Consider the following 22,032-nt stretch of genomic DNA (forward strand, 5'->3'; position numbering starts at 1 on the left):
AAACTTGAGCTCTTAAGTTGTGGGGCTTGTTCTCAAACTTTTAAAACCATAAATATTCTGTACATTTCGTTGTTTCCTGGTGTTTCCAGGTATGCTACAGGTATGCAATCAAGGTTAATCTAAACAAAATGGAGTCTATACTACACAGTACTACTTTCAGCTATCATTAACACATTAACATGCTGAGATTTAGCAGGTATGATGATAAGCATATTCACCATCAGCTTCTCCATAGTTAATATAATCTGCATATGTGTTAGCAAACACATTTTATCCAGTTACTGCACATAATTATGAATACAATATGGCAAAATCATAAGTACATTTATATCTGTGGAATGACTGTTGGCAACATTGAGATAAACACTTCTTTCCAGTCATATAAATACTCTGATGTCTTGTAGAGCATTAGTATTACTGATAAATACCATTAAACAGAAAGACAATCATGTATTAGCAAAGCAATCACCCATATTTGAAAGGACCCAGAAAGACACTTACTATACTTCTCAGTTATTTACACATGGTCCAGTCAAACGGATTCTCCACAGTTCTCTCAATCATCAGTATGAAACAAAGACAGCTGGTTATTTTTTTTAGGTAATTTGATTTACCAACACTACCAGTTATGTGTCAGCTCCTTCAGTACTGTATTGTGTGAGTTCATCAAGTCATTGACTAATAACGAGTTACATCTGTGTGTAACTTTCTCCTCTTCTGTTCAAGCAGGGAGATTTCAAGCATTTAGTGCAGCTTGTGCTTTCTGAACAGCAACCTCCAGCATCAAGTGATCACTGAGCAGCTGTTGGAGTGCAGCTGAGTCCATCTCCAGAAGCATTCCTACAGGAATACAAAAATATTAGCTGTTTTCAATAGTTACATAGCTACTGACTCCTGCACTCCTCACAAGTACAACACAGTAAGAGAAATTAATTATATTTACAGCAAAGGACAACAGATTAGAGAAGTTCACCTGTAATATCATTTGCACGAAGTGGATCCATCTCTTCCACCAGTGAGAAAAGCTTCTCTCCCAGCTTTTCTGTGTCATCAATGTCTGACAAGTCACTAACATCTGTCTCTTCCATGTTTTGGCTGAAGAGAAAGCAGAAGAAACATTATTATAAAGAGCCAGTTCATGGAAATACATTTCAACATATAAAAAGTTCTTATGCAAATATGGGTTCGTTTTATAAACAGAAATAAGTTTCCTACTCTTTTAGTGTGTTCAGGGCAACGTTCACCTGCTCCTCCAACAGTTTTGGATCTGAAAGAAGGTTTATAACCGTGTCTTTGTGCTGCTCCAGAAGCATTCCTGTGCAAAAGAGGGAATTATTTTTAAATGCATAACAAACGAGTTGCTCATAAATTAACTTGCATGTAATTTGGAACAGACATAGTAACATCTCTGCAAGGTTGCACAAAATGCTAATGCTAGTCTGGTAATTTGACCAAAACAACAACATTAACATGTGCTTGCTTTATTATTAAAGCAAGCACATAATAATTAAATTTAACACACATGATTTCATATTACCGGCCTCTTTTCTGTGATTTTTTTACTACATGATATTATGTGTTCATTACAAGGAATTGTTGCTTACCTGTGATTTTTTGCGAGTGTCCGGTACTGTAAACATCCACCAGCTCAAACAGCTGCTCTCCAAGAGAGTCAGAGGAAACAGAAATGTCATCCTCATCCTTAAATGTAACCTCCCTGAAAATAATGAGAGAATACAACATTCATCAGATTTTAAATAGTCGAATAGGTGTGCTGGTTTTCATACATATATTCTTTGTCCTTAATCATAAAGCAAGGTCTTGTGAAAATACTTCTACTTCTACTACATCTTTTTTAAAGAAGAGTATTCTATTTTCAATTAAATGTGTCCATATGTATTCAAAAATCATAATTCTTTGGGAATTCATGTTGCACAGAAATATGACTTGTGAGAACCTACATATCGTAGAGGAGTCTGGCAGCTCATTGCCGTACCTGGCCTGTTGTGACTGCTGCAGAGCTCTGACGCCTTTCTCCACAGCTGCAGTCAGCATGGCCTCGTCCTGCAGCATCTGACTCAGGACAGAACCTGGCAGCTCCAGCAACATACCTGATCACAAAGATAGGGTTGAGAGCTTGGGTTTGTTTAGTATTTTCAGATTACTTCATATTTCCTTCATATTACCACTGTACACATTCTGCTAATTGTTCATATTTCTTTAAAAAAGGAACAATAAAGAAAGGAAATATTAATTACATCACCAACTCACCTGTGAGTTTTCCAGCAGTCTCTTTATGTTTGGGATAAATCCAGCTGTACAGCTGCTCACCAAGTGTCTCCAGATCTTCTTCTTCAACCATATTTGACTTACTGACTCACATTAAGCCAATCCTTGCACCTGTCATGCTGCTTTGAAATAGTTAAACTGCAATGTTTTTCAGAGAACTTTGACATTTGACAACGTTTTTGCTTCACATCTTCCTGTTGCATCCGCATTAGTCCAAAAGTAAACACAACAGCCGTCCAAACATGGTGATTTTCACCACCCTACCACAGCCACGGTCTTATGTCACTGTACTTGTCCTCTATTTACAGCCCTGTCTCAACCTAAAAAAGCACTTATGTGTTTGAGGGTAAAATAGCTGGTATCTGGCTCCTGAATTATTTATTTATTTATTTCTCGACTGCAGTCTGTAAACACAAGGCGCACAGAAATGACGTCGGCATTTACTGAATCGGTTAGTGATGTTCTTCCGCTAGGTGTGCGGATAGCTAGTACTCCAAAAAAATACACTTAAATTTTAGTAGAGCTTCAAAAACCTGAAATGAGGCACCACAAGAATAATGGTGAATTTATTTGCTGTGCTACGAGTGTAAAAAAGTGAGTTATTGGGTAAATGTGTTATAAAGGTGGCGCTATAGACGCGCAGTGATCTGAGGCATTGGTTTCGTAAGCCGGTTTCCGCTCTCTCGGGTCCTTTTCCTCCGCTAAAAGGTAACGTGGTCGCTTCGGTTCTTAGTAGCCGGTTACTAAAGAAGATTTGTTATATCTTTCTACTTCCATTTAGTCTCAAAAACTACGATAATATCGTTCTGTTAATTGTTATAAAACATATTTTGCTAAAAATGCTCCCGTAAAGTGTTGAAATGTAAAGAAAATGTGAACAAGTCCCCCACGTTAGGCCTCATCCTGGTCTATAGCCGTGCGCCGAGCTTTGAAGCTAACGTTAGCAAACTAATTTAATACTTCACTGTCATTCTTCTCCTTGTGTCATCATGTGCGGAAATATAACAAAATAATATATTTCGTGGAATGTTGCCTCTTATCTGCAAATTAACTCAACTTTCAGTGGGGGTTAACCAGAACAAGTAATGTTAAACGGGCGTTTGCTTTAAAACATGATAACGTACTTTATCAAGTAAGTAGTTGAAGATAAATGTCTCATCTGTTGAAACTTTAATTAATAGGTGGCTTTGTTTTCCAGGTTCATCATGTCGTCCCATTTGCAGTGGATGGTCATCAGGAATTGCTCCAGCTTCCTCATCAAGAGGAACGGACAGACCTACAGCACTGTGAGTAACCACCACTACCACCTGTCTCTGCTTAGATGTCCATGGCAAGACCTGTGTCTTAGCTCTATACTATATGTTATTCTAATCAGGTCTTTTATTTATAGGTTGATCTAGATTTATTATATTGAACACTTGTTTCATTTATTTGTTGTCATTCATTGTTCACATTTCTTTGCTATTGACATGATGTACAAACTGTCCAAAATCTAAAGATAATCGGTTTACGACCATATGTCAAGGAAAACTATAAAATCCACATGTTTAAAGCAACAAACGGCAACCGGTGCTCATTTGACTAAAGGTTAGATTATCAAAGTTTTTTTTTAAATAAATTTTCTGTTGAGCAACTAAATGTTTGCAGTTGTAAAATGTCAAAGGTTATGACAAAGATACTAAGACAAAACAAAAACACCATGTGGAGAAATGTGAAGGTTTCCCTTAATACACTTTTATTAGTATATTAATTATCCATACTCTTGATACTATATACTACTGATAGTATACTGTTTTGTCAGCTGTGACAAAAAATGCTGTTAACTGGGGTTAGTTGCATAATCACCATTTATGTCTCAGGAACCCAACAACCTGAAGTCCAGGAACTCTTTCCGCTTCAATGGTTTGGTGCACAAGAAAACTGTTGGTGTGCAGCCAGCTGCCGATGGCAAAGGGGTTGTTGTCGTGCTGAAGAAGCGTGCAGGTAAATGCTGTTTCCGTCTTTAGGCGCTTCTTCAATTTGTAAAACAACTGATTTAGTGAGTACAGTATTCACAAGATAACTTGTTAATGAAAGGACTGTCGAAATGTACTTACAACCTAAAACTGTTAACACTGGTCCTTTTTCCCCTCAAAGTTTTATGGATTCAGATTGTTACACTAATGACTAGTAATCAGGGACAGCATCCTCTTTATTGCCTTTTTTAGTGCTTCAGACTGAAGTTTTTTTTGTGTGTGTGTTTGTGTGTCCAGGACAACACAAACCTGCCAGCTCTTATGAGAAGATCACTATCCACAAGAACTCCCGTGCTACCCTCAACAGCCTGAGGCACATCATACGCAAAAACAAATACAGGAAGGATCTGCGCATGGTGAGTTTTATCTGTATTGTGAAATGGTAGAATCTCAAAGCAACACAATCATCAAGTGTTTGACATCATCCTATAGTGAAGTTTATGTTTTAAAGCTTTCAAGAACAAAATTTGAGTTTAATTTTTCCCCCCCCCCAGGCTGCCCTGCGTCGTGCCAGTGCCATTCTTAAGAGCCAGAAGCCTGTTGTGGTCAAAAAGAAGCGTACCAGGGCTGCCAAGACAGCATAAACTGAGACATGTGATAAATAAATAAAATCTGTTTGGGAAAAAACATTGTTCTCCTTCTTAACTTTTCCGAATATCCTAGTTACAGACACTTTGCCTAAAGTGTAAATTAAACAATCCTGGTAGGATTAATCACATTCTGACCAGTAAAAAATTGTATTAGGCTTAAAAAATGAGTTACAGAATAGTCTGAGAAAATTATACTCAGTGGTCAATTATTACCAGCCTGATTAAGTTTGGTTTTTTTTGATACGTGGTAGTCAAATCAAACAAGTTACAGATTAACGGCACAAAAATCCCAGATTACTGCCACATTAAAAATTAGAATGATAAATGAGTTTCTGTAGTAGGTTGAAAGTAAAAACTTTTGCACTAAACCATGCAACCTGTGCATGGTTTGGCTGTTGGGGTAAGAAATAGGTCAGTGACCAGGCACTTAGTTTAACTGGCCCATTTCCTGGGAAGTTTGTTGTGCTGTTTACTAGAAGCTCAACAGTAGTAAAACCTGTAAATGTTTTCTGGTTAAAATGTATCCAACTATTCACAGACTATAATTGCACTGCTCCACACTGTATCTGTCCAAGGTTGTTCAGGCTTCATAAATCTGTACACTTCATCATGTCCTTTTCACCTTTCTGCCCTGACATCTCGGTGATGATTCTGGACGGCATGTGACAGAGCTGCCACTAATTACATACCAGGATGTCTGAGTCTGCATTGATTAGTTGTGTCTGCACTCTGTATATTGTTTCGTTCATATTTTTGGTGGTATGTTACATAAACTCTTACAAACTTATAAACCTATTTTTTAAAATGTGTACATAGTTTCTGTTTAAAGCATATCATTTTCATTTGAAGGAGATCATATTGAAGTGTTTTGAGGCCTTTTGCTGTTGTCACTGTTCTGCTGATGTGGAAAAATTGGATAGATTTTGAAGCAGCCCTCTGGCAGCTTTCCACTCATGGCTTTGGAAAGACAGAAGCTGTTGTCACCTCCCCTTGAGTTTAAGCCTATAAAATGCCCTAAACCATTCAGTTCTGCAGTAAGGCATCTCTTTTCCCCATGGGATTCAGAGGGATGGCGTGGGGTCCGTGATGTGGTGGAGGCTTTAAGCTATGAGTGGAGTAAAGCCGGTGCTTTTCTTCATGCCGCTGGTTGTGCTGGTCCTGCAAAGTCGGAGCTTTGAACTGCAGGATACAATCCATGCACTGATGGAGGAGAACATCCACCTCCATGACCAGCTCGAGAACCTCACCCAAGCCCTCAGGGATCTCAAACGGATGCTCTGGCATCACTCAAATGGTACCTTTTGCTATTTCTATATATAATATCAATACAAATATAAGGGGTTTATTAGGAAATTCAATATACTGAAAAGTTACAGACCTAAATGGGTGCAGCGTAGAGCCCAACTAGAGACATGGCAATGTTTGAATATTTAAAGTAAACTTCATTTATTAAATGAAAAAAATGTAGGTTTAGAAAAATATTAAATGCATAATTATTGTTTTATTAGTAAATCATGCAGGTCTGCTGTCAGTTACCCTTTGTGTGTGTGTGTGTGTGTGTATATATATATATGTGTGTGTGTGTGTGTGTGTGGTCACAATCAATACCTGAATTGGCAAAAATCTTTACCCTTGGATTTTTTTGTTATATAATGCATTATTTTTATCTGTGTTTTCTCCTTGTCACAATAATTATTAATCATTGCACGCTAGTGTCTTAGCTCCGCTTCAAGGACACAGTATGCTTCTCTGCATTTCACTATGCTTACTACTTGAATTTAATCTATAGATCTCACACAATGGCTACTACAGCATTACAGGGGGCACATTTCAAATCAATATGGGTTTTTATGTTTTGGTTTTTGAATGTTCTCATACCTGAGTTCAACACATCTGTCTGCTAGTTCCTTCAACTTTTTTGTAATTTCCCTTTTATTTTCTTACTGTACCCTATCTATTCTTTCCTCCTCCTTTAACTGCTGACTTTATTCAGCCATATTTCTGTAAAATACTAATTATTAACATTATTTGCCTCTGGTTGTTTGGCACAATTATTCATGCATGAATATTTAATTGTACTTTATGCTTTAGGATGGACATAGTGCAATAAGCTTACATGTATACTGACATATACTGTAGTTATTCTGTGTGTTTAATACAGACCCAGATCATCATGAACATCACCATCCTCATACTGAGGATGTTCAGCATCTGTGGGAGGAGTGGTCAGAGCACGGTGTGTATTTTTGATTTGTCTTTAAATATGTCCTGGAGTTTAGAGAGGTACGGCATCAGTAGTGAAAAGTTTCCAGCAGATTCACTGCATCGAGCTGGCAACTTGAGGCGGAGGCCATACCATTAGTTGGCATTGATTTCATGGCCATGTTGGCTGCAGTTAGCCTTTATAGGTCATGAAAGCACCAGAGGGATAATCAAATGTTTTGTTAATCAACGCCACAAAAGAACTTTCTAGCACTACGGTGTGACTTTACTTTAGGTAGTAATACTTAAAAAAAAAAAAAACTCCCTAGGATAACATGGCAGTGTTTCTCCTTTCCCTGCAGGCATCAGCCCAGAAACTCATCTTCTGTTGGAACACGCCTTTTGTGGACATGACATGTACAACTCAGCTTTTGTCCTCCATGAAGAAACAGCCCTCGTGTCACTGACATTACCCTGTCTCACCCTGTTGTTAAAAAGCTGTTTGTAGGAGCTACTCTGAACTCAAGCTGTTTTGCAGTGTTGCAAAATGGCCTATGGGGATCAGTGCAAAATACAGCTGGTCATTGAATAAGGAGTTTTGATTTTGTTACACACTGAATTGGATACTATGACTGATCCATAATTTGTGTTTGCCAAATACTCCCTGGGGAATTTCCTGAATTGGAAAGGAGCCTGCTGATGGTGGTTTATCACTGGTGACTAATTTATATATCCCATTGTGGTTATATGAGCAAATTAGGTTTTATCTGTCAGTTATTTGTGTTTCCAACATAATTTTGGCTACTTATTGCACCTGTACAGCTATTAAGACTAAGAAACATTCAGATGTTTGGATTGTGTGAGTTCCATTTTTTTTTTACAGCAGACCTAAAAAGACTAAAAGTATTCATCTAAGATGATCTGTTAATAGAATAAATGACTATACACTGGAAGAAATTGGAGAACCATATTTTCACTGAAATGCTGCTGAAGGATAACTTTGCTCATTTTCTAATTTAATCGTATTGTGCACAATCACCATACTGACACTAAAAGCAACACTGAACCTTCTCCACTCCCAATAATGCCTGTCAGCCAGCAGCCTGGATTTGTAACGTTTGTTTAAAATATGTCAATCACACATTTTGGAAAGACGAAATACGTCACCCAGTGGAGCAGTATGTCACATTGATTTTTTTTACACATGTACAGTACATGGACACCATTTGATGCTGTGCTTCAGGTAGTGCATTGAGCACATCAGAAATTAGATAAGTTATCAATTCTGTAGTTTGTTAGTATGACCACAGCTGCTTTTACATTACTCTTAGTTAATCCATCTACTGCGAGTATGAAAATATTAAGCAGTGAAAGCTTGAAGGATTTTGAGATGCTTTGTTTGTATCACCTCATCTTGGCCAACTTTGGCAAATAGACATATGACAGGCAGTGAGTCGTGATACTTACTTGTACAGTTTATTTGTCCACGTTTTGAAATTGTACAGCACATATAAAAGTTATAAAATTTACTCTAGAGTCAGGTTGGACAGCAGGATTCAAATTCTACAGAGTCAAACACATAATACAGTGAAGATGCGCATGAAAGAAAACAGCAAAATGTGTTTTAACAAAATAAATAGTTGACAGTCAAAGCTCAAACAAAACATTGAATGCACATTACAGGAACTCAATAATGAAAACATTTATTCATTAAATATATTACCAAGGAATGATGAGCGTACACTGGCCTATGATTTATGTCGTTCGTCAGCATTTTTTTTGGTAGTGCTTCAGTGCTGGTATGATCTTTTGTGGTCGTAAAGTGAAAATCCTGGCTCAGTTTTCATCACTACAGGGGGGTCCGTATACATACAGTATAAGGGATCTATAGTCCATGCAGACTGTGTATGCATATTTCCCAAGCATACAATGCATATTAGATATTATGGATTTAGTCTATATCAAGGTCAGAGTCCTCATCACTCACAGTGGTCTGTATAATGGCTCCATTGCGAACCGTTTTCGGGACAATGGGGGGCTTGTCAGGCAGCAAGCCATATTCCTGCAGCAGCGCTTCCAGGTCTACAGCAAAGAAATCTTCTCCAAGCTGGTCTGTGAGCCGTACAAAGTTGCCGATCAGGTCTCCTCCTTTGTAAACAAGCAAAGCAGGCAGAGCACTTTCTCTGAAAAGGGCACTGGTGCTGATGGCCGAGCTCCGTACGCTGCAGAACTTGACCTGCGGGTATTCCTGAGCCAGACACAACAGACTGCCGCTCATGGCTTCGCAGCCTGGGACATCCGCCTCATAAATGTGGATCATGATCAGTGTGCTTCTGTCCTCCTTGTCCAAAGCCTCCAGGAAGTCCTCTCCACTGTTGAGCTCATAGACCTTCTCAAAGCGTTTACCACAGCAGAGCTGGCGCCGCATCTCTTCAATACGCTGCATACGGTAATGCTGCAGAAACTCTTCATCATCATCCTCTTCCTGAAGCATGTTGTACTCCTGCATGGTCATCTATTTAGTAAAGATGAGGAAACAAAAACAGAATATTTTGGTAGTTTGGCATTTTGTTAACTACTGTTATTTGCTAACTTGTTGAGATTATTAATATAAAATAATAAACTTATCTGAAGGATCAATCATGTCAACTGGACTCATTTCTTAAAAATTCAAAAGACAGATCAAATTGTTGTCAAGTACATTAATGTAAAGTATAAACCAAAGGCCAACTAACATAAACTACTCTATCGTGAGAAAGTGTCATGAAACAGACAGCAGGGTTTCCACCACTTTTAATCACGTCTCTAATCTCTTGCGTTAATTCTTTTTCCACAGCAAGTGTTTCATTAGCAATTGAAGCAAACGTTCTACAGGGACTCACCGATGCACCGCCAAGAAATTTAGGCTAAAGACGTTTTTCATTTCCTTCCCATGTATTCAGTATAAGTATTTTGTCCCCACCCTGCTTACTTTGCCTTTGATTTTGTCCTGGATCTCTTTCTGTTTCTCTTTGTCTTTTTCCAGGTCAAGGTCAGAGCGGCAAGTCATCGACAGCTTCTTGATCAATCTTTCCATCTCTTTCTTCTGCTCTTGTCTCTGCTCCACCTCCAGCTGCTTGAATTTCCTCCAATCATTGATCACACCCTTTGGTCCTAAAATAAAAGTTCTAGTGTTACCATCATTATTGCAATTACTGTAAGTATGTGTATTGTACGTTTCATAAACACAATGTCCACATTAAGGATGAATGGGTGATCTGTTAAAGTTAGACAGCAGTAATGGATCAGAGATGGAAAACGGATAATACAATTAAGTATGTAAAATGTAACAGACATTTTGTACTACTTTATAAAATGATTTATATACTTAACACCTAATTGATGAATCAAGAAAACAATTGCCCATCTCATTAATAATGAAAACACCCAATCTGGTGTTTTGTGCCAGCTACCTGTGTTGACAGCACTTCCATCTGCACTGTACTCTATCTCAGGCTCATTAACATCAGGATTGGCCTCCCTGATGGTCTTGTTCTCCCCATCGTCATCCTCATTATCACTGCCCTCATCCTCACTGCTACTGTAGTAGTACTGCAGCTTCTCTCCCAGTAGCTTGTCATCCAGAGTCGTCATGACAGCGGCTCACCTAAGGAAAGCTGTAATGTAAGCGTTAGATAGGACATGAATACAAACCCCCAGTAGAGCTTTGACCAAACACAGCTAGGATTTATGCCATTTCAAAAGCTGGTATCAATATGTTTTACTTTATTCTGATTATTAACATGACTGAGAGCTCATGCTTTGTCTCTGTGCTGCATGCATAAGATTTATTTTAATTGACAAACTGTAGTCCATTTTATTTTGTAAATTAAAGCATGGCAATTTAAATCATTTAGGGTTTTGGACTGCTGGGCAGATCAAGTTAAGTTTCGTAATGTTATAATTGGCTTTTTCTACAGCTGACTGACAGATTAATTCCACAATGTTAACAAGTGACAGCTGCAGCCCCTTAAAACAAACGTTTGACATAAACATGGCAGCCTCAAAGATAAAACCTCTTACATTATTTCATAAAATAATCACAGTAATGCCACATCAGGCAGTGAAGCTTAATAATCCAGACTGAAAGACATCCAAGCTGTCAAATCTCAAATAAAAAAGGCCTTATTTCAAAAATAAGACATCGCCGCTACGTGTGTCACTTTACAAAACGTGACCTGAAAGGTTTTTAATTCCCACAGTGAACAGTTGGGGAGGCTAAAAGCTGACCCCACTGACTAATACCAAGTAATCGCTTTAGACAATGGCCAGGCAGCAAAATAGAAGGTGTAAATGCCTGTTTATGAAAAAAAAATGATCTTTTTACTATCTTGGGGCATAGGTTAATGTCTCCAAGCCATGTAAACAGCAGAAGCCAAGGCCCTACAAACCAATACCTAGCTGTTTCCGCCGATGTGAAAGCTGCGACGGCTAAATCACTAACCTAGTTAGCAAGTCGTCAACAGCAACCGTTGCTTTTGTTGTTTCAAGTAGTTAAGCGACAGCGACCAGCGTAATCAGCTGGTTGGCAAATAGAATAAGGCCAAGCAAACAGCTAATGCTAGCAAGGTTAGCAAGTCAACTGAACTAACGATTGCTTTTTGTTTGGACGGACTTCCTAAAGAACGTTAGCTAGCTTTGAACCGAGAGTGACTGCTAAATTTACTCTAATCAGCCACGAAACACTTACAGATCTTACCTTGATTTTTCGCCCAGCTAATGTCAGCAAAACACCCACCGATGATCAGTCCGACTGGGCCGTGTAATCTCCTAGCGTTAGCTTTAGCCGGTCCGCGACACTGTGGAATATGCTGACTTCAAGGTTTACAGAAATGTGGTAATTATAAGGTTTACAGCAGAAATGCGATTTGAGCGAAATTTATTGCGCGGACATGATGGACGTCATGTCTGTAAATATTGTAGATTAATTTAGAATGTTTGCTACACTTTTGTGTATCTAGATATTGCTTATATTTATATTTGCCCTTTTTTATAGCACCATGTATTTAACTCACACCACAGTTTTAGTCGCCATTGCTCCGCTGCACTGTTCATTGTCTTTTTTTTATTTTTTATTTTTTTATCTGACTGATTATTTCAAAGTGTTCTGTGATACTTTGTCATATTTTGAAGTGACTTTGCTGCGTATGAACTTTAATGAAAGCTAGTAAAGGCAGCACGACAACCCGGATCCTCCCACTCAGTGACGTGAAACATGTTACATATCAAATGTACAGAAATGGCTCCTGGAGCTGTCTATACACCATAAATGGTATGTCATAAATTATATACAGGTTACACAGGTCGTTTAGAGACAAAGGCCTTATTTGGTTGTCTAAATATGGGTACAATTGTTGACATGATAAAGTAATCTCAGCCAATAATAAGTCAGTAATAAGTAATAAGTCAATTCAGCAAATTAAGAATATATGACACAATTTCCTATAATACATCTACCAAGACTGGATTACCATGGTTTCCTCCATAATATTTGGATCAAACATAGAAACTATTGAAAATTGTACCATTGGAAGATAGGTTCTCCATTGTAGTCTTGTCTTATAGACGGAACCTGTGTCTAGGTCTAGTCTGGGTTAATCAGAGCTAATATTTGTAATGCACTGTATTTTATCATTTGTTTCCATCATAGGAAAATTGTAAGGCTGAAATTATTATCAACACAGATTAAAGAATTCATAAACTTTGGAGGCCCATTTGGACTTAGGTCTGTGGACACTTTGCAGTTTCTATATTTACAACCAGGGGGCAATATGATAGGGGAATTCGGCAAGTTGCTGCTGCCTCTACAACCACTGATGGTGGCACCACACTTTTACTTTTTACTCTCTAGAAAAGGTTTCTTGACACCATTAGTAGGTTAAAGGTTTACACTGCCCCTGTTACTACAAATAACTATGATTTCATTTGAGAATGCAACACACATAAGGCCTGAGTGGATTTATGTGTTTTTCCTGGGTGGTCTCTGCAATAAAAAATTCAATACTTTTACTGAAAAGTAAATGTCTAGATAGCCAGATCTTTATCAATCCTGAGGAATTTACCAGTGTGCCCTGGGAAATTCCAAACTAAGGTATGAGGCAACCATACTATATATCCTGTTGACACGTGCATCCTGCTCTTTGGGTGAGTCTGTTTTTTTGACATCAGCACCTCAAGTATAAGACTGAATTCTTGCGAAGCAGTTGGAGAGATATTGGAATGGAAATTAAAAAAGGGAAGAACATTGGATAGTCAGAGCAAATATTTTAATGCATGTCAATACAAATGGATGGACAAAAAAACCCCAAAATACCTTTGTGTCAATAGTGAAATGGTGTTGCAAATATTTCTATAGCTCATCAGTCTGTGCTTTGTCATCATTTTTACCACTCTGTGGGTGTGTCATAGATGGTACTCTGAAAGCTACGTAAGGACATGTCCGGGTGTTTAAACAGACCAGCTTCTTCAGCGTCGCAGTATTCACTATGTCAAAGCCAATTTTGCCACCAAAGGTGCTTGGCTTCCAGTAATCTGGAGAACATATAGGGTTTCCCATGAGGCCTTTAAGAGAGAAGGGAGCACCCATTTCCACCATGCTTTCTCCAAATATGGCTCCTTCCCGTGTTTTCTCCAACAGCAACCCAGGATAAAATTCAAGAGCATCAATGTCACCGTAGAGCTCTTCAAGGACCGTTGCAATCTCTTCATTATCTGCAAAAGGTAATCACAAGTATTGCTTAGTTAATAAAAATACAGTGCAAAAAGGACTCATTTATAGTTTTGGGGGTGAGTAAGTTCAACTCTTTGTTACAGATTGAATTATCTCTACATGGTGACATCATATTATAGTCCTCTAAACAATTTTCCTCTGCCACAACTACATGACGCAAGCTAACAGAAAAGTAAAATAAATATGTTCAAGCTGTTCATTTATGGAAGAATTTATTACAAATTCTTTTTCCACTGCTAAGCCTTTTAAAGGTGTTTTTTTTTGTATACGTGGAGTTGACCCCAAGTATTTCAAGAATGTATGGTGAGCTGTTCTCTTGGACATGTGAAAGTCATAAATTTCATGCTTTGAAGGTTGTATCAGCACCGTATAAACAAAGAGCTGTTTTTCTTACCATTGAATTCCCTGAATGATTTGTAAGGCTTAAGGTTAAAACGCTTCCTGTACTCGTTGAAAGGCTGCACACGAAGTTCGCGGGACTCCTTTATTGCTCCCACAGCTACGTTGGTCACCACAGCATTGATGTTATGCCCCCCACCAATCTGTGGGCATAGTGTTTAAGAGTTGAACATCTAATTTGCACAAAAATGCCAAAAATAACAGGAAAACTACGTGTGAATACCAAAAAACACCTAACCACCTACCAGTTACACAAATCAAGGATTAGCGTATGTTCTATTAGTAAAAGAGTTATAACTAAAGGCTTTTCTGAAAACTGTACACTACAAATACCGTTATTTAAACTTCACATATTATGTTACATCGTTACGTTAATTGAGTACTTTGCTACCTGACCAGCAGGCTGCCGAGAGAAGGCGTCCACCAGCTTCTCAATGCCATAGTGTGTGAGAACAGATGTGTTGAAAAGGAACTGTTTGTAAGACAGCTCATCCCCATTAATTAAGAAGCTGTCAGGCATCAAGGGGTGCCAGTGGTAGAGCTGACTGAATTCCAAAGAAATACGATTTCCATACTGGAAGTGGGTGTTAAACAGCAAGGGGGGATCAAATTTCAACTGCAGCAGGTACCCGCTGAGGTGTTGCACATATTCTTCTATAACGATTTTTATTGTCTCACCTAGAAGAACACAAACAGGGACAGCGGAGAGTTTACTGAGTTACAGATAAACAGCTTTGGTGGAGGCGTGCTGACATTTGTACACCGTTATTAAGAGACGTCAAGTACACCCGTAGGCCACAAAAAACAAAAGCTAAATAATAATTATAATAAGCTTTACTTTACTATTTGCCAACATCGAAAAACAATTATCGGTTAAAAGTTGTGTCCAGCTTACCAATGATGATGAGGCGTGCGGTTTGGAAAAGCTGTTCATCATCCCAGGTGGGATGCTCCACCTTCAAGATGTCACAGACCCGGTTATGCTCTCTCAGCCACAGCGTGGCATACATTCCCAGACCAGGGAGGAGTCCAAATACTTCCTGACCTATTGCCATTTGGCGCTCAGGAGGCACGTTTGGGGGGTAGCTCATTTTAACAGGTGCATCAAACACAGACGGAGGATATATCTCTCCATTTATCAACTGACAGGAAAAAAAAACATAATATATGATTATAGAATACAGCTCACTGCAAAATCTCATCGTTCACAAGCCATTTCCTCTCTGACACGATACCTTAATCCTCATGTGACATGTTATTTTCAAAAGAACATTTAGCACATTACTCAGAAAAATATTTTAATACACAAAAAAGATAATATGTCACTTGGCTGTCACATGATACTTTTTTCTCTCTTGAAAACTGTTCTGAGCCAATGTTACATTTAGAAGACAATTTTATACAAAGGAACCTGATATTTGAGTTTTCCATCTTTGTTTAGTCTGAGATCAAGCTGACGTTCGAGGCTATCTCCATATATATGTCCTGCATCCACCTGTGTGGAACATAAAACAAGACAAAACATGAAGCGTAAATTTGAGAACAAATAAACGTAAACATTTACAGTGTGGAGATAATATAAAAAATGTGTTTGTAAAAAGTGAAGGTAATAAGTTTGTACTTTTTATTAACTAAAATCCCAATGTAAGCTGCAGATTCAAACACTGCAGCTCTTTTAACTTTCATTTAAAGAAACCTTCAAAGAAGTTTATCTTTATATTATTAGAAGGTTATCCATAATCGTCTCTTTGGCCACATATCCCCAGTTAAAATACTTAGGATTTCTAAAAGTAAAAATAACACAAACTCTTATTTATGGGCACTGATTCTTTTTTTTATTGTGTCCGCCAAGGGTCTATTCTTGGCCCACTTGTGTTTACAATTTAAAATTTCCCCTCAGTCAGGTGATCCAGAAACTATGACCCACTGCAATTCAACATATCTAAAAAAAATAGTTACAAATGTCATATATAATGCTGTCTAGTCACGTTTTATTCAGCTGAAGAAAATACGTCAATTCTGTCACCTTTTATGACTGCGTTAATTTTTTCTGTGCTCATCTTTTAATCTTATCATTAATTTACTGTTTATTATTACTTGTTTTTACTTGTATTGTATTCTCTGATTCTTATTTAATAAAAAAATAAAAAGCTCTTAAAAGACTAACCCCATGAGCCAAAGCCTTGGTGTAACCCAGACCCATGCGATTATAGGTTTTGAAGAACTGGTGGGTAAAGTGCTGTGCAAAAAAAGCAAACATAAGGTTGCTGCCCTGGGGGTCAGGTCTGAACTTTCTTCTCTTCAGCAGCCTTTCCACCAGAAGCTCAGGGTCAGGAAGCCCAGCCTTGCCTGAACAGAAACACCCCAGCATCAAACACACAGCACAGGGCAAACACAAACACACCCCACCTATAGTCATAATACTCTGTGAAAACAGTGCTGATACAGTTAACACATCACGCTGCACTTCTGAAGGTTGATCATCTTTATGCATGTCACTGTCGTGAAGCTGGAGTTACTTACAAAGCAATATGCAAATTGATGCTGTCACACATTTGCCCGATAAATAAAATCAATCCTTAATTTTTAAAAGGTAACATTTTACATTACCTCAGGTCTTTTTGATCCATTGTTGATACAAAAACATTGATTAATGCAGCTTAAAACTTTATGAAGAAAAGAAAAAAAAAACCTTTGATCCCCAGAGGCGAAGGGCAGTCCTTTGGCACCGGCGGCAGAATCCGTGTGTAGTAGCTCAGATTATAGTAGGATTCCCAGCTGATGTAGCTATATTTCGAATTGTACGTTGGAGGACTGGGTATTAGGTTGGACCTAACTGTTTAAACAAAACAATAAATAAATATAAAGGATTGCAGATGTTATGAATGTGTGAATTCATTTCTTTGCATAAACTGCTGACTCCGGACCTGTTAGGACCAGGCGCATGAGAAAACCTCGGAGGAAGGTGTGGTTGATGATGTCCCAAAGCAAGCGAAAATGTGTGAGTATGTAATGCGTCGCATCTGGGCTGGGCCTGATGAATTCACGTACTCGGGTCCAAAGTTCAGCTGAAAAAAACAATGGTTTTGTCACTGGAAGTCAGGGAAGCTAGGAATGAAAAGTGGAAATTCATCATCATACATCATAATGAAGCAAAACTCTGCCAACTTGGCCTTGGATTTATAGCCTGGTTGCAAAACTCAATCAGCATCTTGGAATTTTTCAGCAATTTATTGAATGAAGTGAAAGAAAACAGCAATTTAGTTTTGTTACCGAGCGAGGCATCGCTGGGGAACCGACACTGTGTTATTTTAGTAAATTTAAAATCCTTCCCAAAGACTGGACCTGACGTTTGAAGTTGATTCTACATGTGTAAAAACAGAGCTACATGTATTTGAATACTCTACCTTATGTAAGGGAATAGTTATGCTCCAGTCCCACCTCTCTTATCCTGTTTGACTTGGCCCGTCTCTAACTTCTTTCTTACATAATTCATTCTTTGTTTTTTTTCTCCACACTCATAAAGTATGGCCAATTCCTATTAGGCCTGTTAAAATGATGTAACTGCATAACTGTCCGGCAAAGAGTTCACATCTAATTAAGCACTGCAGCATGTGAGCCTTGCTTGTTAACGAGAAGCAGACCAGCACAGTTAGTAGGCGCTTCTCTGAGGAAATCAGCAGAAACAGCTCTTATCCAGCTGGTCTTTTCCAGGCAGTTGCTCCTGTTTTCCAAATATTTGGGTCTAGACCAGAAGACTTAACTCTGTGAGCCAGGCTATGTTATTCTATTTCCTGATTTAAAAAAAAACAAAATGAAAAAGAGTTTCATCAGCCGACCATCTCCTCTATCACGTAAAAACTAACAAAATATTTAAAATTCCTCAAAAGTGCAATAATAACAGAGGATATGAGATGGATAACAGGACTCACGGACAGTGCAGTTTTCCCCGTAGTAGCCGGTGCGAGTGCAGTCACATTCATACTTGTCCTCACTATATCTTACACAAACAGATCGGTGTTGACAGGGGAAATAACAGCATGGGTTTACTGTGGAGAACAAGAACAAGAACTGATGTTAAACGTGGATGTGAACTATAGTTCAAATCAACTATAGTGACATAAACTCAGGGACATTTAAGCTCTGACATTGTAGGAAACGTTGAAGGAGATCAAATATTAACTTGCCGCTGTTTTGAGTGACTTAGTTCCCACACGGATCTGTTTCAACAGAAAAAATCCTTCATTTTCCAGGCATGAGTCTGGCAACACCTACCACAAAGGCCATTTTACTTCTGTTCCTGCTCCTAGTACAGCAGAATTTTAGTCAGTGTGTTTTGGAGGAAAAGGGCCTGGTGGCTCAGTGGTAGAGCATAGGGCTGGGATGCAGGTGGCAGTGGGTTTGAATCCAATGAACAAGCTTGGATAAAAAAATAAAATAAAGGAGGGTTGCTCTAAGCCCAGTAGAAATTGAGGAGGGTGTAAAAAAACACATGCCAAATCAACGTGCAGAACATGTTCAATTGGTAAGGCACTCATCCATGGACCACAGGGTCAATGGTTTGATTCCTGGTTCTGGGTATATGTTGAAGACACTGAATCCCCAACAGACCCTTCCCATTCCTGCTCTAAGCCCAGTAGAAATTGAGAAGGGTGTGAAAAGAAAAACTGTGCCAAATCACTGTGTGGATAATAATTGGCTATGGTGATACTGAACTCATGGGATAAGCTGAAAGGACCAAAAAAAAAAAAAAGAAAAAAGCTTTGGAGGAAGAGAAGAGTAAGACAAATGTTCCAAATCTCTCTTTGAAAACTTGAGGGAAGTTTTATTGAGCTGGAAACAATGAAAATAATCTCAGCCCACTGCCATTTCTGGTAAAGTGGTAAAGTTTCCTCATACATTTCAAATCGTTTCTCAAAACTGCCTTTAAAAGAACTGCCTGGAATATGTGATACCAAAGTTGTTGGGGGAGGGGAGGGGAGGGGAGGGGAGGGGGGAGGGGAGGGGAGGGGGGAGGGGGGAGGGGAGGGGGGGGGGGGGGGGGGGGGGATAGACTCCCAGAGAGTTTGATTTAGTTAACTACATTTGCTGTAAGAGAAGTAGATGATTTTCAAAGGGGCTGCCTTAAAATAACTTCTCGATTTAAACTCAGAATACTTTATTATAATTCCAAACATTATTCTTTATAAATGCCAAACTGCATAGTTGCTGTACACAAGTTCAGCCTCCTGCAGATTCCAATCAGTCTAGGTTACACAATTGCTTAACATTTAACCTAATATAGTGGTTTACCAATTAAATACTGTGTTTCACCTATAATTGGTGCCAAATCACATAGCTCATAGGCCTCTTTCCCAATGGCAGCTGGGATAGGATTCAGCAGCCCTGACACCACTCACTACAGGATACAGCGAGGATCAAGTTAGCTTAGCTCAAATATTCTTTTAAGAACATGATATTTTTGGATTCAATAATTGTTTAAGATGTAGTCTGTATTTAAAACAGACTTACAACAATACTTGTACTACTTAAGTATGAATACCTTAGCATGTCATGATTATGTTTTGGTTATGTCTGTGTAATCGTACACCAATCTACCAATCTTCATTCAAGTCAATGTGGAAAAGAAGTAACTTGAGCCAAATGAATGAACCTTTGTTCTTATTCAAAGCAACAGCAGGGGGGAGAGTGGAGGTGGTTGTCTCACACAAAAATTAACAAGTTATAACAAGGAGTACAGGGTGAGATAATAAATCCTCTTAAAGGATGGGTTCACATTTCTTCACATCTGTCTTAAAGCAATAATGAGGTGCCAATGTGAACCCTGAAGCTGGTTCTACTCTCTGTGATTATTCCCTCTGTTTATACTAACATGGAAGGTCCTTTCCTGAAAGCTCTTTAGGAAAGTGATTTTCCTCTTTTTGTTGCTTTCATGTGAAGCTGCAGTCAGATGGCAGCAACAAAAACAGGAAATTGTGTACTATGAAGTCAGCAGCCCCTGGTGAAACCCACTGAATAATTTGGAAAGTTGAAGCCTTAAAGGGAAAACAATCACACAATCTTGAGCCTGGGATTTACTCATGTGCTGTGATGGCTGATGATGAATCGCCCAGGTGAAAGGCAAAGTCTACTGGGGAAAACCAGTGACTGCAGTGGAGCATATACACCCTGCACATACAAAAGCATGTCTCTCCTTGCATGCAGCCCCCATATTTCTCTCTCCCAGTAACCTGGTAAATTCAACAAATATCTGAGTTAGCAGTTCCGAAAAAAGATTAAGTCTCACACATAAGTGGACAGTTTATGTTTCATGGCCATATAGAATAGTACTATGTATTCAAATGGAAGTGGAATAGAGTCCACAGGTAATGGAGAGAGGTTTTCTGCTATGACTCAATTTGTCTCAAAATCCTGACTTCAAGAACATTTTCAATGAGGGAACTATTTTGGAGATGATTTTCCAATGTGGAAAGGCAGAAATGAGATCCCAATGAATGAAGTGGTAAATCAAAAGTGTCAGCTGGAAATGTGTAAACTGATCACATTGGCCTGAGGGCAGAATGGCGCATTTTTTATTTGAGGGGGTGTGGGGAGGGGGCTTTGTCCGTAGGCTTCAGGTTCGGGCTACATGTCTCTACAGGTCTGTTCTTGCATTGAAACAAGAAATATGTGAATGGACTATTGAACATCCTGAAACGTGACAACACAAAACTCTCCTTATATCAGATACATAAAATAATCCTACATTTTGATTTATGTCAGAAAACCTTTGGAGGATTACTCAGCTCTTTTAATCAGCTATAAACAATGAAAGGTCTTCCAGGTATTGAAGTGATTCTTTAGTACCAGGGGGAACCCTGGCCTATCATTCTTCTCAGTATTAGAGGAATGTGGCAGTAAACCGTCATTTTCAGGGCAAGATCTGCTAAAACCACTAGAGTACTGAAAACATAAGCATGCACTAAATGCCTTAGAGTACATCAGGCCAATATCACAATGCACAAGTTGTGCAAACCTGGTGAGCTTTAACGTACCTGAGACAGAGGCAACTTCATCACCCCGGCATGCAGGCTCCCACAACAGCAAGAGAAGCGCCCAAAATGATCCTAAAAGTTTGAAATTCATGAGTAATCAGGTGAAGAAAGGTAAAACACACAGATCAACCATTCATGCAAAAGTAATATGAGGTAAAATAAGACAAATCGGATGTGCAGTGCTTACGTCTCATCACAGCAGCTTCACTTCAGCCTCAGTTTCATTCCAATTCATACAATTGAAGAGACAGTAATCCGAGTAATCCGGACTTCAGGGTGCAGATACGGGCTGGTGTGGAGCTTGTGAGAAGGAGACGCAGCCGATAACAGTCGCCGGAGGGAGTGACAGAGCAGGTAAATCCCGTCTCCGAATCTTCGCCCTGCGGCTTCACCTGAGATTAGACCACAAAAGCAAAGGGGGACGGAGACTTCCGAATGAGAGGATGAGAGGTTGCTGCTGGCTCCGTGGCTTGGCGCCTCCTGCTGTTAATGCTTTAGACCAGTGCTTTTCAACCTTTTTTCAGTGAATGTGGTGACGACTCCGCTACCCTCCCTCATTTCTCCACATATACGTTTACTAAGCAAAAATTAAGTAAATCTGGAATATTATTATATCGCAATAAATCGATGACAGTAAGAGAGAAAGAATATACTCAAAAAGCGAGGCAGTGTTTTCATGTGAATTGGTCCTCCTTACATTTTTATGATTTTTTTTCCAAAGTAATATAGCATTT

The 22,032-nt window shown here is 38.9% G+C and overlaps 3 protein-coding genes across 3 annotated transcripts; 1 reads left to right on the top strand and 2 right to left on the bottom strand.

Moving 5' to 3' along the window:
- Positions 1–26: 26 nt before the first annotated feature.
- Positions 27–2,716, bottom strand: LOC137104109 (uncharacterized). Its single transcript, XM_067484957.1, has 6 exons — positions 2,272–2,716; positions 1,997–2,111; positions 1,605–1,717; positions 1,216–1,315; positions 974–1,095; positions 27–840 (listed from the first exon to the last, which is right to left on the bottom strand). The coding sequence occupies exons 1-6, from the start codon at positions 2,360–2,362 to the stop codon at positions 737–739; spliced, it is 645 nt and encodes a 214-aa protein (XP_067341058.1). The 5' UTR covers positions 2,363–2,716; the 3' UTR covers positions 27–736.
- A 234-nt stretch (positions 2,717–2,950) lies between these two features.
- On the top strand, positions 2,951–4,931 carry rpl28 (ribosomal protein L28). The gene is made up of 5 exons (XM_067484958.1): positions 2,951–2,997; positions 3,488–3,575; positions 4,149–4,272; positions 4,542–4,660; positions 4,799–4,931. The coding sequence occupies exons 2-5, from the start codon at positions 3,495–3,497 to the stop codon at positions 4,886–4,888; spliced, it is 414 nt and encodes a 137-aa protein (XP_067341059.1). The 5' UTR covers positions 2,951–2,997; positions 3,488–3,494; the 3' UTR covers positions 4,889–4,931.
- A 3,625-nt stretch (positions 4,932–8,556) lies between these two features.
- pdcl (phosducin-like) lies at positions 8,557–21,389 on the bottom strand. The gene is made up of 14 exons (XM_067484822.1): positions 21,299–21,389; positions 18,197–18,313; positions 17,192–17,332; positions 16,957–17,100; positions 16,432–16,613; positions 15,676–15,759; positions 15,160–15,406; positions 14,656–14,942; positions 14,260–14,407; positions 13,492–13,846; positions 11,835–11,950; positions 10,549–10,737; positions 10,068–10,249; positions 8,557–9,611 (listed from the first exon to the last, which is right to left on the bottom strand). The coding sequence occupies exons 1-14, from the start codon at positions 21,387–21,389 to the stop codon at positions 9,048–9,050; spliced, it is 2,847 nt and encodes a 948-aa protein (XP_067340923.1). The 3' UTR covers positions 8,557–9,047.
- Between the last annotated feature and the right edge of the window lie 643 nt (positions 21,390–22,032).

Source organism: Channa argus, chromosome 18 (assembly GCF_033026475.1).
Source record: "Channa argus isolate prfri chromosome 18, Channa argus male v1.0, whole genome shotgun sequence".
NCBI classification, from domain to species: Eukaryota; Metazoa; Chordata; class Actinopteri; order Anabantiformes; family Channidae; genus Channa; species Channa argus.

Excerpts from the sequence above, each read along its gene's own strand:
- LOC137104109 (XM_067484957.1), bottom strand. The coding sequence starts at position 2,362 with ATGGTTGAAGAAGAAGATCTGGAGACACTTGGTGAGCAGCTGTACAGC. Across the intron at positions 1,316-1,604 it reads ACACTCGCAAAAAATCACAG|GAATGCTTCTGGAGCAGCAC; the intron begins GTAAGCAACAAT and ends TCTTTTGCACAG. Across the intron at positions 1,096-1,215 it reads GCCCTGAACACACTAAAAGA|CCAAAACATGGAAGAGACAG; the intron begins GTAGGAAACTTA and ends CTTTCTCTTCAG.
- rpl28 (XM_067484958.1), top strand. The coding sequence starts at position 3,495 with ATGTCGTCCCATTTGCAGTGGATGGTCATCAGGAATTGCTCCAGCTTC. Across the intron at positions 3,576-4,148 it reads ACGGACAGACCTACAGCACT|GAACCCAACAACCTGAAGTC; the intron begins GTGAGTAACCAC and ends TTTATGTCTCAG. Across the intron at positions 4,661-4,798 it reads ACAGGAAGGATCTGCGCATG|GCTGCCCTGCGTCGTGCCAG; the intron begins GTGAGTTTTATC and ends CCCCCCCCCCAG.
- pdcl (XM_067484822.1), bottom strand. The coding sequence starts at position 21,389 with ATGAATTTCAAACTTTTAGGATCATTTTGGGCGCTTCTCTTGCTGTTG. Across the intron at positions 17,333-18,196 it reads CGGGGAAAACTGCACTGTCC|CTGAACTTTGGACCCGAGTA; the intron begins GTGAGTCCTGTT and ends TGTTTTTTTCAG. Across the intron at positions 9,612-10,067 it reads AGGACAAAATCAAAGGCAAA|ATGACCATGCAGGAGTACAA; the intron begins GTAAGCAGGGTG and ends TTTACTAAATAG.